Consider the following 17,826-nt stretch of genomic DNA (forward strand, 5'->3'; position numbering starts at 1 on the left):
AAGTTTTGTACGATTTCTGTTAAAAATTCAAGATGGGTAGATCTTTACCTATTACCTTTATTTACCCTATATAAAAATAAGGATATATGGTGTGATTGCCAATTAGACAACTACCTACCAGAGACCAAAGTACATGTATGCAAGCAATTAAAGGTCACCATACGGCCTTCATCAATGAGCAAAACTCACACTAGACCCTGAATGACAAAATGTAAAACAATTCCAAACGAGAAATAAATTTAATAGCCATCCATGATTTCATAAAAAAAATTTTCTTTGATGTCTGCAAGCAAAAGTGTAAACGATCATATCAAGGACTAAGTGTAAATCAAAATGCACATACATCAGTGCTTTTCATTTAGTCATTTCTGGCCTATTGTTTGCAAGAAAAACATTTTCAGGCTCATTATTTGAAAGCTCATTTTCACAACTGGTTACTAACCTGCAGACAATTTTAAGAATGACAAAGATGTTTGGATTTCTTTATGCTAAGTTGCTGACTTTGACCATTTTGCCAGAGATACAACCACATTTTTACTTTGGAAGAAAGCCCACTTGTCAAAACAAGTTGAAGTTATAAAAATAAAGAACAGTTTTAGATTTTCGAGCCATTATATGCTAGGTTCATTAAAGGTTCATCGATACTTAGATTTGGGCTGAATTGTGTTTTTTCCCTGAAGAAAAGGATTAATAGGTTCAAACCATGTAATAATAGCAAAATTTGAAGGCATCACAGTAGCAAATATTAATGTTTGGGAAAAGTTGGAAATAATGTTTAAACATAACACATATTAATTTTTAAAATTGAAGAATGAAAAAACGTTTAGAATTGAGAATTGTCTCTTCATTTTCACACCTCCACATTAAAGAAACCGAATTAGCAATTAACAATAGTTCAAAACAAATTCATTGTATAAAAATACTTGCATGGTAAATGTTTTTTTGCCTATTAAAGGTAAATCAAATTGTATGGGAAATATTTCAGTCACTAGACCATGTCCAAGGGGGCGGTGCCTCAAAATATTTGTCAAACTGATATATACTGATAGTAATGTGACTTCATACAAAATATCATTGATCTATCACAAGTAGTTCCTATCAAACTGACTTGAGCAGAAAACTTAACATTGAAAATTGCTAATTCATTCAAAGTCACTTGACCATGACCTAGGGGTTAGTGCCTCAAAATAGTCATCAAACTGATATGTGCTGATAGTAATGCAACTTTATATTATATATCAATGATCTATCACAAGTAGTTCCTATCAAATTAACTTAAGCAGAAAACGTAACAATTGTTGACGCCAACGCCTCAGCCGTCACCGGAAAAGCAATCCCTATGTCTCGCAGGCGAGACAAAAACTGTTCTCAGGCTATATACTTGAAAATCTGACAATTATGGTCACATGGGGCATTCATGTATTAAAGTATATGTTTGGAAGACTATGCATACCACTTACTGACATATCTGATTTCTTGAGAATTTAATAATAAGAAGAAATGCATGATCTCGTTTTTTATTTCAAACAATAAGCTTATATAAAAGAATCCATTTCACTTCCCACATTCAAAATGTAAATTTCATTGCAATTTCAAAAATATATTTTTGTATTTATTATTAACATTGTCTAGACAAAATAATCTTCAAAATAAAAAATAATGTACTCACTGATTCAAATTTAAACATAATTTTCTAATTTCAATATATATGTAAACTGAAACAAATTGGTCATGATTTTGTTATTAGCTGAAAATAATAATATTTTAAATTAAAAAAAATTAATGTTATTTCCACTAATTTTCATATACCAGTAACTATCTTTTTTTCAATTACACTGCCAACAAAAGAATTCACCAAAAATTTGTGTTTGTGAAGTAAGAACAAGAAGATATTGTTCATTTACTTATAAAATGTCCAATAGGAATAATGAGTCACAGCAACAACAAAAAGATCTATCATTACAAACAATGACTGGTCCCCAAATCTTTTCATAAAACTCATATAATAATTTAACAGTAATTAAAGCTTAATACATGTATCATAATTCAACAATACCTATATTTCTTCATTCAAAAAATCATCAAAAATAAGGTTATCAAAACTTAACCAACAAGGTATACACAGGTAAATATAAAATTTTTAAAATGTAATGCTGAAAAATTATCACAACTTGAGTCAAATATGAAATGGACACTTTTTTTACCCTTAAATTCAGAAATCACAGTGTTTTTAGAGCTGTCAACTATCTTTCAGATACTTACTAAACCTTTCTGTATGTCCAGCTTACAGAACTACATGTAATTTAAATTTAACATGTCTGGGTTTGCGTAGAATGTTTCTTAAACAATGGAAATTATATGTAAATATAAAATTGGATAACTTAAAACTTTAAACAACTCAATAATAGAAATTGCACAACCTCTATATGCTAGAAAACTTTCTATGAAGTTCCAAAGATTTGGGTAGAAAACAAAAAATTGCACCATCTTTTGAAAATTTTACAGAACAATTACTCAGTTTCCAAGTATGGAAAAATGGGAAAACAATCTTCAAACTTCAATGTGTGTTATTTACCTGTGAAGTTTCAGGGATTTAGATTTACTGTGTAATCATGAGATTCGTTATATATAATCAGAATTACACAAAATAAAACAAAATTATCAGTGGTCCTCGAATTCAGCAAATACAACTAATATCACTACTTCACAAAAAACTAAAAACATTATTCATACCATTTTTGACATCACTGATATTTTAACGATATGAATGCATAGATATAGCCTAATTCTTATCACAAATCCTTTTTCCTTGATCATATATACATATAAATATATTCTATATCTACTTAATAAGTTTTAAAAGTTTATAAATCCAATCAGTTTCTATTTATGGTATCATCAATGTCTCCTTTGCTGTTTGCTTGTGCATATTTTATTGGCAAGGATCCAAAATTCAACAGAGTGGGCGGTCAGCACCCTGTTAGGATCTTCTATGTCTGATGGTATTTGACCTAAGACATTCATAGTTGTTTCTTCAATCTGCTGTTTGCCTTCAAAGGGACAGGAGTCCTGATATCCAATCAAAGCATCTCGCAAACTTAAAATACAAGAAAATTAGAAATAATAGATTTTCAATCAAAACACTAATGAATACCGGTAGTTCTTTATGAAATTTATACACTAGTCTGCAGCTTTTGTAAACCCATGATAAACTAGGATGAAAAATAGTTAATAATGTATCATCAATACACCATGAAGTCATTAAATGTAGTTGAATATTCTGCTTCAGCATGCTTTATTTCAAATTAAGGTCAAATTCCAAAAGCCAAGGCTGTATAAATAATTGAAACTTAAAGAACTTTATGAGCACCCTAAAAAGAAGAGTTAATTGTACTTAATGTCAAATTTGCCTGAGAAAGTTAGAACCTTACAGCATGACGCATAAGTATTCTTCACCTTCATATAAAACAATGTTTTTTTCAAAAAAATATTGTGAGGTCATTTCTAGTTGGATTTTAATTACCTTGGTACCAACAGAAGCAAGATTGTCTGAAGTATATTTGTTTATTTGCTTACCGGTATGTATACTTTGTGAATTTCAGACATATGGACATTTACTTTTACTATGTTCCATACAGGAGTTAAGTGCTTGTCAGATATAGTCCTTTGACTAATAATTCAAATGCCCTTCGAAGGGTGATGATCTCATGTTATTTATACACTCACTTCATTTTAGACATATCAAAGTAATCCTCATCATCTCGATTTTGTGGAACATCTATTTTCAATACAATACATTCAAACAATAATTCCACCATTTCACTAATTTGTTCTACAGTAAGGCTCTTCAAAATTTCTTCTATTATCTTTGTTTGATCTTCTGTCAGTGTTGTTCTGAAAGTCTCTCCTATACTTTCAAAAGCTTTCTGAAATAATGTAGAATTTAACTGAATGATTGCCATTAATTACATGTAAAGGCAGCAAATTCTTTCACTTTCTTTGCGGAAATTGCATATACAGTCCAACAACATTTTTACTTAAAATGGTCCAAGTTTAGAATCCAAAATTTTAAATGATACCTTGTCAGGTAACAAAAACTGTATCCAACTATGGCATTATCATTTTGTAAAAGAAATTCCATCTGTAAGACAGGATTAGAGCCTGTCCGTGGGACACTGACTTACAGCAAATGACACAGAAGCATTATTGGTGTAGTGCATCCACATCATAAAGGTTCCTATTATATATTATTTTATGACATTAAGCAATCAATCAATCTTCAAACAAATAATATTTTTCATATTAAAATCCTGTTCAAATTTTTTGTTACAATTTTCACACATAACAGCAGTGATAATTGGTGAAACTTGTATAACTATGGTTAAATGTCTATAAATTGCTACAGTTTTTATGCAGTTGCTTTACAGTTTAAGTAATTTTGATACAATATTAGATACCTTTTCATATTTGGCTAGGGTCCTAGCTCTCTCCAGAGCAAATAAAATCCATAGAGACATGGTGTGTTTACACTTGCTAGTCTGCTTAGCCTGAAAATAATAATAACAATAAAAGAACAGAGTACCAATATCTCCCGCATTGAAGATATTTTATCTATCCAATGTACAAGGGCAATTATTAAAAACTAGAGGCTCTAAACAGCCTGTGTCGCTCACCTAGGTCTATGTGCATAATCAACAATGGACTCTCACCAACATTTTAGACAAGAATAAATTCATGACAAAAAATTCTTTTTTGTTGATCTTATATTGCTGATAATTTTTTCTGTTTTGTTTCTCTCTATCTTCTTTAATTTTTGCTCAAAAGACAAAAGAGGGTTAAAAAATCCTCATTTAGGGGCAATCACTCCTATGAAGAGTGACATTCTACTAACTATATCTGCAAAATTTAACTTGTTTATGGATCTTGCCTTGCTGATCTTATTTGGTTTATGTCGAGCCTGCGACTTTTGTCGCAGAAAGCTCGACATAGGGATAGTAATCCGGCGGCGGCGTTAGTCAACTTCTTAAAAGCTTTATATTTTAGAAGGTGGAAGATCTGGATGCTTCATACTTTGTATATGGATGCCTCATGTTACGAAGTTTACGTCAGTCACATGTCCAATGTCCTTGACCTCATTTTTATGGTTCAGTGACTACTTGAAAAAAAAGTTAAGATTTTTTGTAATGTTAAATTCTCTCTTATTATAAGTAATAGGATAACTATATTTGGTATGTGCATACCTTGCAAGGTCCTCATGCCCGTCAGACAGTTTTCACTTGACCTTGACATCATTTCATGGATCAGTGAACAAGGTTAAGTTTTGGTGGTCAAGTCCATATCTCAGATACTATAAGCAATATGTCTAGTATATTCAGTGTATGGAAGGACTGTAAGGTGTACATGTCCAACTGGCAGGTGTCATCTGACCTTGACCTCATTTTCATGGTTCAGTGGTTATAGTTAAGTTTTTGTGTTTTGGTCTGTTTTTCTTATACTGTATGCAATAGGTCTACTATATTTGGTGTATGGAATGATTGTAAGGTGTACATGTCTAGCTGGCAGGTGTCATCTGACCTTGAACTCATTTTCATGGTTCAGTGGTCAAAGTTAAGTTTTTGAGTTTTGGTCTTTTTGTCGAGCCTTCGACTTTAGTCAAAAAAGCGAGACATAGCGATCCAACATTCCGTCGGCGTCGTCCACAAATATTCACTCTGTGGTTAAAGTTTTTGAAATTTTAATAACTTTCTTAAACTATCCTGGATTTCTACCAAACTTGGACAGAAGCTTGTTTATGATCATAAGATAGTATCCAGAAGTAAATTTTGTAAAAAAAAAAATCCATTTTTTCTGTATTTTACTTTTAAATGGACTTAGATTTTCTGCCAGGAAACAACACATTCACTCTGTGGTTTAAGTTTTTAAAATTTTAATATCTTTCTTATACTATTTTGGATTTGTACCAAACTTGGACAGAAGCTTGTTTATGAACAAAAGCTAGTATCTAGAAGGAAATTTTGTAAAAAAATAAATCCATTTTTTCCCTATTTTACTTTGAAATGGACTTAGTTTTTCTGCCAGGAAACAACACATTCACTCTGTGGTTAAAGTTTTAAAAATTTTAATAACTTTCTTATACTATTTTGGATTTGTACCAAACTTGGACAGAAGCTTGTTTATGATCAAATGCTAGTATCTAGAAGGAAATTTTGTTTTCTTCCAGTTAACATTACATTCAGTCTGCAGTTAAAGTTTTTAAACATTTATTAGATTCATAAACTATCCTGGATTTTTACCAAACTTGGACAGAAGCTTCTTACAATCAAAAGATATTATCAAGAGGAATATTTTTATTGATTTACTTCCTCATTTTTGTTGAGCCTGCGATTAACAGAAAGAGTAGGCGAGACACTGGGTTCCGCGGAACCCTTACAAATTTTTTTCTAATACTATATGCAATAGTTCAACTATATTTGGTGTATCGAAATATTTTATGATCTATATGTCAGTCACGCAGGTTTTATTTGACCTTGACCTCATTTTCAAGGTTCATTGCTCAGTGTTAAGTTTTTGTGTTTTGGTCTGTTTTTCTTAAACTATAAGCAATAGGTCAACTATATTTGTTGTATGGAAGAATTGTTAGCTGTACATGCCTGCCTAGCATGGTTCATCTGACCTTGACCTCATTTTCATGGTTCATTGGTCAATGTTTAGTTTACTTGGTTAATGTTAAGTTTATTTGACAGTTGTAATAAAGCTTTATATTTAGGACTATCAACATAATATCAATGATTAGTAAAGAAGGCGAGACATTTCAGCGTGTGCACTCTTGTTAAAGTTTCTATCTATCTATAATTTTTATCATAATGCAAAACACAAAAAATTGTTAAAAATCGTCATTAAAGGGCAATAACTCCAATAAGGAGTTGTTGGAAAATTTCCTCCATATTTAAAGTTTCTCTCTATCTATTATAGTTTTAAAGATAAAAGGCAAAACAACTTTCTAAACACTTTTGCCTTGTCAGAATTTCTCTTTTTATAACGGTTTTCCAAATAATGAGATAAAACTTGCATTTTACCCCTATGTTGTATTTTTACACATATCGGCCATCTTGGTTGGCGGGCAGGGTCATCAGACACATTTTTAAAACTGGATACCCCAATGATGATTGTGGCCAAGTTTGGTAAAATTTGGTCGAACAGTTCCAGAGGAGAAGATTTTTTCATAAGTTAACGACAATGGACGATGACAGATGCCAAGTGATAAGAAAAGCTCACTTGGCCCTTTATGCCAGGTGAGCTAAAAAACACCTTTTTTTTTTGTTCTTTAAAAAGTTTTCATAAATATCTTGCGGAAATGAAGGCTTCAGAGCAAATGCTATTCGATTTCCTTTATAAATATTTTCAAGAATTGTACACATGAGAGCACTAACAATGCAATTTTCCATATAATCAATATTTCCAAGGGGCATAACTCTTTAAAAAAAATAATAGATTGCCACTGATTTTCGAACTCGTCAAAGAAACTGATGATGTAAACCTATAATATGAATTTCATAAAAATCTGGCAAGAATTGTACACATGAGAGCGTTCACAGGGCAATTTTCCATAAAATTAATATTTCCATCGGGCATAACTCTTTTAAAAATAATTGATTTATTTGATCGGCACTGTTTTCCGAAATCATCAAAGACATTGCTGATATAAACCTATGATATAAGTTTCATAAAAATCTGGCAAGAGTTGAACACATGAGAGCACTAATAATGCAATTTTCCATATAATTAATGTTTCCAAGGGGCATAACTCTGTTAAAAATAATTGTTACCCACTGGTTTTCGAACTTGTCCAAGACATTGCTAATATAGATCAATGATTTAAGTTTCATAAAAATCTGGGAAGAATTGTACAAATGATAGCGCTAACAATGTAATTTTCCATATAAATAATGTTTCAAAGGGGCATAACTCTTTTGAAAATAATTGATCGGCACTGATTTTCGAAATCGTTCATACATTGCTGATATAAACCTATGATAGAAGTTTCATAAAAATCTGGCAAAAATTGTACATGTGAGAGTGTTAACAAGACCGTACGGACTGTAGTACAGACAGATGGACGGACGCCTGGTATTTCTATGTTCCAGTAACGCGTTGCCAAGGGACAAAAATATATCAGTATTGTGGAATAACAGACTAATGCAATGCCAATTTAAAACCAAATAAACAATATCACACATTCAATTATCTGAGTTCAATTAAAGCAAACCTATTAGAGAAAAACACCACAATAATTTTTTAAACAATTAAAACATATTATAAAATTGTTTTTGTAACAAATATTAAACTAGCATTTAATACAATTACCTTTGGACTTGGAAATGGGTTATCTATCTTGATGTTAGACATAAAGTCTGCCAGAGAACTATTAGGGTCTGATCCCACAGACTTTAGGAAACTAATGGCAATGTCTAATTTGTCAAGACTTTCACACAATTCTGGGAATGATTTTGTACGTAACTCTCCACATATCTGACTCTGCACTGCATGATGTAATCTTTCCTGTAAGATATCAAAACTATTAATTTTCATATTTTGACCAAACAAATAATATTATTCCACTGCATGTTAATATTGATAGCTAAATCAACATTTGATTGGTTGAGAAAATCCCACGTGACATTGAACAAACTTTATATTCCCCTCAGAAGATAGGGACTATCTCATGTGACTTTACATGCGGTTAATGTACAAAATGTTTAGAACAGGGCTTCCAAAAAATATTTGAGCCAGCCGGACATTTTATGTCTTATCCCGATTTTAATCCTTTAAGACTTGATAACAAAAGGCAATTATGGACCATGGTTATCATTTGGCCATCATATAACCAATGATTGACATTAAAAAACGATTTTAAACTTTACTTTGATATAAACTCGATGTTCTGACGTAAAATGTTAAATTGACAGTGCATTATTCGAAGTGTGCAACATCAGCGTACTAATATCTGCCTTAGACTCTTTTTTTGTGCAAAATAACGTTGTCAAAAACTTTACTTTCGTTTTTAAAAAGCACATTTCCTAATACCGGATGTTGACTTGACAATGGTAAAACATGGACCAGAGACGGATATGTAAAATCCGTGTACATTTACAAAGCACGATTGAGTTTAAGTAGCTCTTTCCGAGTTATTTCTTCAAGAAAATACTCGAAATGAACGTTAGATAAAGGTATCAATGATAATTTTATCATTTTTGAAGAATTAGGATGCATAATTAAATTTCCCACCTGCGCACTCGTGTACTAGTTCAAACAAAATGGTTCCGACGATTTTTCGATTAACCTTTTTAAAATTTTCATCAAATCATATTTATAAACGTATTTCTGACAATTTTAATCTTTCTGACTAAATTAATTAGATGCAAACCGCTTAAATGTAAGAAAATAACTTTGAATTGACCGATCAATGTCCAGTACAAAATAGTTTACCTGTCGCCTGAACAGGTAAATTTCAGCTGTCTGACAACTAATTAACCTTGATTAAAATGATAAGGTATTAAAGTAGGGTTTGTTTTGATAGTACTTAATCATCATGTCACTTTTATAACCGGAAATGTGTGACTGTTTAAGGCAAAATGTCGGGTCAAAAAGATCAAACTTCCGATTTTTTTTTAATTATGTTAAAATGACCGTCTCTTAAGGAAGCCTTGAAAACTAAAAGTAGATGACCATTTCATGCTTTTCCCAGACGGACAATGTCCAGTAAATTTATAAATGTCCGGAATATATGACCGTTTTGGAAGCCATGGTTTAGAATGTTTTTTTTTTTAAAATAGTACAGTATACTACACCTAATCGGATATCGGCTAAACAAATATATCGGCTATTGTAATATTATTTCAAAACACCAAACCCTTTCCTATATGTTTAATGCTAATTTTATCGTGTAATTGAATATCGGATATAAGAATATATCGGCAAATTGGATAAAATAGTTATTATTGTGATCAAAATTATTTCAGGCATCAAAAAATATTCAGAGAAAAACTTGTCACACTAGAATAAATGATTAACTTTTGATCGGTATTGTTTATCAATGTTAATGTCATGTTTAGTTATAGAAGCAAGCAGATAAGAAACATTGTATGTAAATCAATATTGTATGTTCATAAAGTCAGAAGTATAGGCAGTGGAATAAAACATTTATTTCCCTTGGCTTAGGGAGATATGAAGATTTGTTCACCCTTGAAATTTACTTGGGTTAACAAATCTTCATATCTCCTTCAGGTAAGGGAAATAAATGTACAAAGTTCCATCTACATTAAAATGTTATTGATTGGTGTTGACGATATGTGGTGGTCAGTCATGTTTTACATAAGAAATCAATAAAAATTCAAGCTTAGGTCCTACATAACAGTACTTAAGTCTTGATATTCAGCAAAAAAAATATACACAATATATAACAATCATTGCTCTAGCCATACAATGAAGTTGGGTAATTCAAAGTACCAACCTGTGGAATCTTGTCACATAAAGTTTTGAAAACAATAGCATTTGTAGATTCAGATCTGTATATGATGGTTTCTATCTAAAAGTAGAAATTATTATCACACTGTAAATGTACACTTGTCTGCCTTTTATCAAACCCCCTCTTCTATACCCTGATAGAGGTCTAATAATACAAGTAGTATCATTCAGTGTAGGTTTTCATGGTGGATTTATGTCTATAAGTTGATTTTGGAAATACACTGTGTAAGTAGAAATTAGCAGCAAATAGATTTTGTTGTAATGTGTTGTTAGCTCTCTGTATGCCTGAATATAATGAGCTGGTTCAAATATAGCTACATTTTAAAAATTTCCTCAATAAAAATTGTTATATAGCATGTTTCAAGGGCAATAACTCTTGAAGACAATTTCAGCTAATTAATCCGTGGTAGGTTTTGATGCACTGATCATTTTCTTTTAGTTCTTTTCTTTTAGCTTTTGATATATGAGCAAAGCAAAGCACATAAAAGGCACACATTTCGGTGACAAAAACTCTTACAAAAGTTATCAATATTTTTCAACAAAATGGCAACTTTTGAAGATTGTAACTTGCTGATCATTTTACACTTTACACCCACTCTTGTAATTTTCTTGTAATTGATCTTGTCATGTTGATCACTTTACATTCTGCCAAATATTCTTTATCTCTCATAATTTTTGAAATGTAAGCAGAAAACTTCAGTTCGACCCTGTGTTTTATTTTTAAAAACAGCAATCATGATTCTTGATGAATCAGAACATTGAATATAATTTAGAAAATAGATATCTTAATGAACATTCAAACAAAGTTTGGTCAAAATATGTTCTGCCATAAATGAATAAAATTACTTAAGGTGAAAGAGCTTGACTCAGGTAACCCTTTCTTACATTTACCTGAATACCCACACAGGAAAGTTTGTTTCAACACCTCTTTTTTAAAACAGATCTTGAAAAAAAAGAAAATCCTCCGAACTTTCAAAAAATAATTAATCGAGCTAGGTGTCACAAATTTTTATCATATCAAAACTTACCTCTCCATATCCTTTTATAAATGATTTTGAGAATAGAAATCTATCCATAAGTTGTCTTTCCAAGTTGGCATAGTTATATTCTATCTCAGTACCTTGGCCAACCTTAAAGGAATAGTTACAGTTAGCCAACACCATGGGTAACAGGTCTTTGTCTGGATGGTAACTGATTAAATGGGCTGAAGATATGTCTTTCACATGCACTGTTGGAAGACTTTCCTCCCTAAAATGTAGAAATACTTATATATATTGATAAAAGTTACATATATAAAGGAATAACATGGTTAACGGACTAAAATCAACCTTGATCTCGTGTTTGCCTCGAGTGCCGGAGGTTGTGGGTTCGAACCCAAACCAGGTAAATCAAAAGACTTGGAAATTGGTATTTGCTGCTTATCCCTTAAGCATGCAGCATTTAGGACTAAGAGCAAAGATTGGTCTGCTTGGAGTCAGAATACAGGTAGGGTGACATGTCTTCCTGCAGACTATTACCTTGTGAATTGGCACAAAAAAAATCCGGTTCAGCATGTTGGTCTAGTACAAAGCACAATTTATACTTGTATCACATAATCGTGCTCTCGTCCTGAATATGCACTTACTTTGACACTTGAGGTTAAACAGCCATAGACCTTATCGCTATTTGGGAATCTGCGACACTTGAACTGAGAATTTGCGACACTTGAACTTTTGACGTCATATAACAATCACTTTTCCTTTGAGGCATCAGACATTTTCTGTTGTGATGTCTAAATTTTACAGGAACCTCTGTGATGTCCAATAATGGTTGACAAATAGTGATAAGTTGTATTCATCCATCCATCAACTTTGACTTAAATTGTTATCTCAAAATGTAATAACCTTGCTGCAGAAGTGTATTCATTGGTAAATATATGAATGCATATGAAGATAAATCTAAGCATATGTTTTCATTTGTATTTTGTTACCTTATTCTTGATTAGGCTATCATTATTTATATTCCAATATCAGTTAGTTTTAAACTACTGGAGTTGTCAGTTTCCCTTTAAAGATCTGTTTAAACCCCAAGTGTCATTAAAATATAAATATCAATGAAACATGTACGTGATATGCGATTATTTGTTTACCAGGATAAGGCCAACATGTCATTAATTTAATGCTTTAATATATAAGTGACTTTATGTTGAAGAAGCTGATACAATATTCTTACTTCAATTTTCTCTGAGAACAATAACTTTGCAAAAACAAATCCTGCTTTTCTAACAGGAAAAACAACAAGACATAGGAACAAAGTCCTGCATCCTGATATGTTGGAATCAGATACGACACTGGTGTATCATCTGTGAACTTTGACCTACAGTAGGCCTTGTCAATCATCAATAAATTTCCATCAGCTGGACATGCTACAACATAAAGTTTATTTCAATTAATACATAATTTACATTACAAACTGGTGGCAGTTTTTTTAAATCATAAAACAATAATTACAAAATCATCTTTGATAATAATGTATTTTTAAAAACTTAAATGTGTAATCGTTAAGTGTGTTTGAGGTTGTATAATGAAGTTTATATACCTATATGGAGTTTTTTCCTTTGGAAACGATGCCTTTTATTTAATGAAACAGCTCACATGATACCAACTTTAAATGTTAGGCAAATATGTCAATAATTTAGAGGCTTTTGTGGCAATGAATACTGCAAATGTTTCTGTAAAATGAATACCCTTGAATGAGCCATACAAACTTTGTTTAGAGTTTTCAATAGTTAACATGGAACTGACCATTAACAAGTAACTATTATAGGTTAAAACTTAAATTTAGCTATATGGTCAATATGAACTAACAGTTGTATTGTACAAAGACAGATCATTGCTTACAATATGTCTCCAAAGATTCCTTTACACAATTCCAAGCTTCTGTGAACTCTTTCAACAAGCCTACAAATTCTTTCAGTTTTCTATCTAAAAAGTAAAATATAAAAACATTTGAAAAGCAAGGCACTGAATATCAACAGCATACATTTCAAGAAAAGAGATAACTTACACACGTTTAATCATATATTTTAAATGTGGGTGGTTAAGGGTTATTTTTTGTAATTTTTATTTCACTTGTTTCCATGCTTGAAGACCATTATTCCAGTGTTTCCTGAATATTGGTAAAATGGCAACAAAAAAAGTAAGCTATTTCTTTTCATTATGAAATAGTCATTTTATCCATGCCTATGTACACCCCTTTACAGTTTTTTTTTTAATCGCAGGGGTATAAGATGAAGACAACAAGAGGTCAAATCACAGTCTTTCATGAGAGACAAATTAAAAATAAGTTATTTTAATTCATGTACAAGTAATACTAGATTATCAGTTTAAGGGTAACAAAGCTTTGTATATCAGGAGATATAATTTCAACGATTTTTTGTAATTATAACTACAAACCTTGCTTCATTTGTTGTTTAACAGTGTCAATGGTCAATATTGTAGCTTCTGCTCTATCTAACTTTCTACCATATTTCTGTATCAACATTCTCTGTAATCTCATTATACTTGGTATAAATCTTATAGCTCTAAGATGATGTTCCTACAAATGAAGTCGTGAATTGTAAATTATATAGCTTATGTATACTATACGGTATGAGTTTTGCTTTCTGTTATCATCCAATTCACCTATCTATAAAATTATAATAATTTCAAAATAATAAAAATCTTAATGTTTTGCTATATCAAGGACAGAAAAAAAATTGAACTTTTCATACCACTTCTTTTTTCTGAAAAAATTGATACTATTTTTTTTTCATTTCCTTTGAAATTTAGTACATTTCTAAATCCCTATTCTTTTTTCTCTCCACTAACATACCAGAATTTTATGATTAACCTATTTCAGTTATTATCAGAATTTAGCTTTACCTCTTTTAGGAATAGTTGAAGAACAGGTAGGTCTATTTTGACTGTATCCAGGTTCTGTCTGAGATGGTTAACAGAAATCAGTTCTCTATATCTCCACACTGCTGGTATGTCATGCAAGGTCAACATATCCTGCCTCTCTGGTGGTATGTCTGTTTCATACAATATCTGTAGTAATGGATCAGCTCCTAAAACATTCCAGATGTTGAAATATGTTGCTAATTTAAAAAAAAAATTAAATTGTTTACATTTCTATTTTTTTAGTGAAAAAGTTACCCAAAGTTATATATTTCATTTCATGGAATAAATAGAAAATAAAAAAATAAGACTGAACCCCCATCACCCTCATACAGTCCAACTAGACATCATTGAGATGGGAGCCATCTCTGTGGACCCTGCTGACCTTTAACTTTGACCTAGGAAGTTGTACAAACATTATGACACACCCTCTGGTGTTGGATAATATACATGTCAAGTATTAAGTATGAAATTATAACAGTTCTCTAGATATAGAGCGGACACAATTTGTTACGGACGGACAGACTGATCACTATAGGGTGACCCGCCAATAGGCTGGGCCCTAATAAAAAATATCAAAGCATATATTCCTTACCAAGTCTTTCATCGTTCAGTATTTTTTGATTACAATCTCTCAAGATATTCTCCATATTCTACAAAATAAGTTTTATATCATTATCACATCAGTTATTTATCTGAATTAATCAATATTGTGTATCAAATATATTAAAGTATTCTTTGATATTGTCACAATAACAATGGATATTAAATCTTTAAAAAAATAAATCAATATTTCAAAATGTGTAACAAAAGTAGTGGATAATTTTGGTAATGGAGGAGGATAATTTTATTTTTGTCAAAAGAATAAAATATTTCAAGCCGTTTTTGTTGCAATGCAGTTATCTGTAGGAATTTTTATGAACAGATCTATATTTAGATTGATTTTTAATTTTTTTTGAAGCAATGGAATAGCAGTATTTTCATGCCCTTTTTTGTGGAACAAATGTGTAAAAATCTTCATTCTTGAATGATTGCCAGTTTAGGGTGTTTAGCATATCAGACACATTGCAGGTGATGTGGTGTCTGTTACATACCTACCATTGTTCTTGTATTATTGATTTTATGTTTTCATATGTGTTGGTAATTTATGTCTCATCAAAGTTTGGAAAGTTCTTCTTTGATTGTTCATGATTACAGAAACCTTTAAATTTCTTTAGATAAAACATGAATATTTTTTAGCTTTAGCTGCAGTTTGCTGGATGCATGTGTTCCATCTTAGGTCAGTCGAAAGTGTGATATCTGTTTATTTTGCATTTTGAACAGATTCTAATACGTGGTCACTCATGTTGTTATAGAAGTGAACAGGGTTTCTCTTGGTTTTGATTCATATTTCTCGTTTCAAGGTGGAATGACATAAGTCTGTCTTGTTCTCATTTTATAGTGGCTTCAAGACCTTCTTTTAATTTGAAGCCGCTATTTTGTGATTTTGGTTCAATCAAATACAAGTATTACATTAAAATAGTTACACATGTGTCTAGATATACCTGTAAAACTGGTATAATAAACTTTCCAGCAAAGTTTTCCTCCCATTCAGATCTGGATTCTTTGCTGACTAATCCACAAATATCTGGTGGATGATTTTCAGCTAAAAAAGGGTGAATTCATGAAATAATTTAATAAAATAAGTTTAAAATATATCCATGTACAAAATTTGAGAAGTATATTACTACTTTTGATTTTTGTGTCATACTATGCATCCCTCTTATTTATAATAATAAGATAGTATGAAAACACCCACTCAATTTCAAAAGGTTTTCTTTCTAATCACTTTGGCCTTGGCCTTTAAAATGTGAGCCTGACATTAATATAAAATGATGGAACTATTTCATCAAGTTGCTATTAATCTTCCTAATAAACCATTTCTAGACCAACTGGATTAACAAAATCCTTGTATGGAGGAACACAAATAAGGAATCCGACAGACTACATATAGCTCAATAGAATCTAGTTTCAAATATTTTTTTTTCCAAATTGAAATAAATTAAGATTTTAGGCCACACCAAATTAAAACCTTGTTCATAGGATTCCCCGCATGTTGTGAAAGGTCAACAAGAAGAAAGTACTTTTTTTAAAAACCAGTGTCCAGTATGGAGCCGCGCGCCTCCGTTTCTAAATTTATGAAACAAAAATTTTAATCAGTTGTGCGTTTGAAAGTTTCACCAGACAGACACAGAAATTGACACCAAAAACGATCTAGATCTAACATTCACAACGTTGTTGTTACAATATTATTACCAAATTTAGTATGATAAGCATTCTTTACGCAAGACATGAGTGGACTATTTGTAATTACAGTGGTAGCGCAGGCTAAAACATCAGTAGAATATGATTTGGGCAATTCTTTTACCGATTTGTTGGAAGTGCTCCGTCCAAGATCACAAACGTTCATAACATCAAACTACAATTACGACCCAGGCAATATGACAGCAATTTTAAAACCAGCTGCAACTACCATCCCTAAAAGATCGTCAAACCGAAAACAGATAATATCCTCTTCTTCAATGGCATACACGGTGAAGCCAATTTACCATCTGATCAACTGAAAAAAACCCATCTAGGACAACCAAGAACATGCATTATGTTCAACATTTCCTGAGACTGCAAACAAAACCAGACAAATTCAAATTCTGCTTCATACCAAACATAATTAAAGATTGGAACCTACTACCACTGGATATTTTCACTAAGATTCAAACAGCAGAAAAACTAGCTAAAACTTTCAGAAAATCTTCTAAAAATAAGAATTTGTATGATTGTCAATGAGACAACCTTCCACCAGAGACCACATTTGTTGAGGTTTGCAACTAGTTAACGGTATGGCCTTCAGCACAGAGCAATATCCACATGCAAAGATTGTCATTAAATTCTACAGGAAAACAATGACTTTAGTAGAATGAATTGAAATGTTCCTTTTGTTTAGTTAGTATATAGCATCTGACTGGTTCATTTGAATGGTATAAATTGTTGTGGTTTTTGAAGGACAGTCCTTTATTGTCAGCTTGTTGAATAAACAAATATTTATGGTTGTATATACAAGCTTTATACATGCATTTATGCTTTGCATACATTCATTTAAAACAACATACTATGCATCAATTATAACTTACATTAAACATGGATGCAAGGCATGCCTGTTCAAAGCTGTTGCACTTTTTCATGTTCAGCAGGATCATATTTATTTGATCAGACTACACAAAGTTTTAGGTTTTGCTGCAAGTTAACCATTTTATACTTGGAAATGTAGTGAAAAGATTAAACTGGGTGTCAGAGAACAAGTTGAGAAGCACAGTAGGGTAATATAAGAACTAGGATATGAGATATATTA

The 17,826-nt window shown here is 31.5% G+C and overlaps 1 protein-coding gene across 2 annotated transcripts in view; it reads right to left on the reverse strand.

The window, feature by feature from the left end:
• Positions 1–1,501: 1,501 nt before the first annotated feature.
• LOC127702508 (E3 ubiquitin-protein ligase rnf213-alpha-like) overlaps positions 1,502–17,826 on the reverse strand; it is a 157,137-nt gene continuing 140,812 nt past the window's right edge. For both annotated transcript variants that reach the window (XM_052206718.1, XM_052206716.1), the window contains exons 80-91: positions 15,986–16,086; positions 15,037–15,094; positions 14,427–14,611; positions 13,959–14,100; positions 13,404–13,487; positions 12,736–12,928; positions 11,553–11,772; positions 10,511–10,585; positions 8,365–8,559; positions 4,458–4,547; positions 3,727–3,926; positions 1,502–3,097 (exon numbers count right to left, since the gene is read on the reverse strand). In XM_052206718.1, coding sequence (XP_052062678.1) covers positions 2,899–3,097; positions 3,727–3,926; positions 4,458–4,547; positions 8,365–8,559; positions 10,511–10,585; positions 11,553–11,772; positions 12,736–12,928; positions 13,404–13,487; positions 13,959–14,100; positions 14,427–14,611; positions 15,037–15,094; positions 15,986–16,086 — 1,742 coding nt within the window. In that variant the 3' untranslated portion in view covers positions 1,502–2,898. The remainder of the gene's footprint in view (positions 3,098–3,726; positions 3,927–4,457; positions 4,548–8,364; positions 8,560–10,510; positions 10,586–11,552; positions 11,773–12,735; positions 12,929–13,403; positions 13,488–13,958; positions 14,101–14,426; positions 14,612–15,036; positions 15,095–15,985; positions 16,087–17,826) is intronic.

This window comes from Mytilus californianus, unplaced genomic scaffold (genome assembly GCF_021869535.1).
Source record: "Mytilus californianus isolate M0D057914Y unplaced genomic scaffold, xbMytCali1.0.p SCAF_5, whole genome shotgun sequence".
Classification (NCBI taxonomy): Eukaryota; Metazoa; Mollusca; class Bivalvia; order Mytilida; family Mytilidae; genus Mytilus; species Mytilus californianus.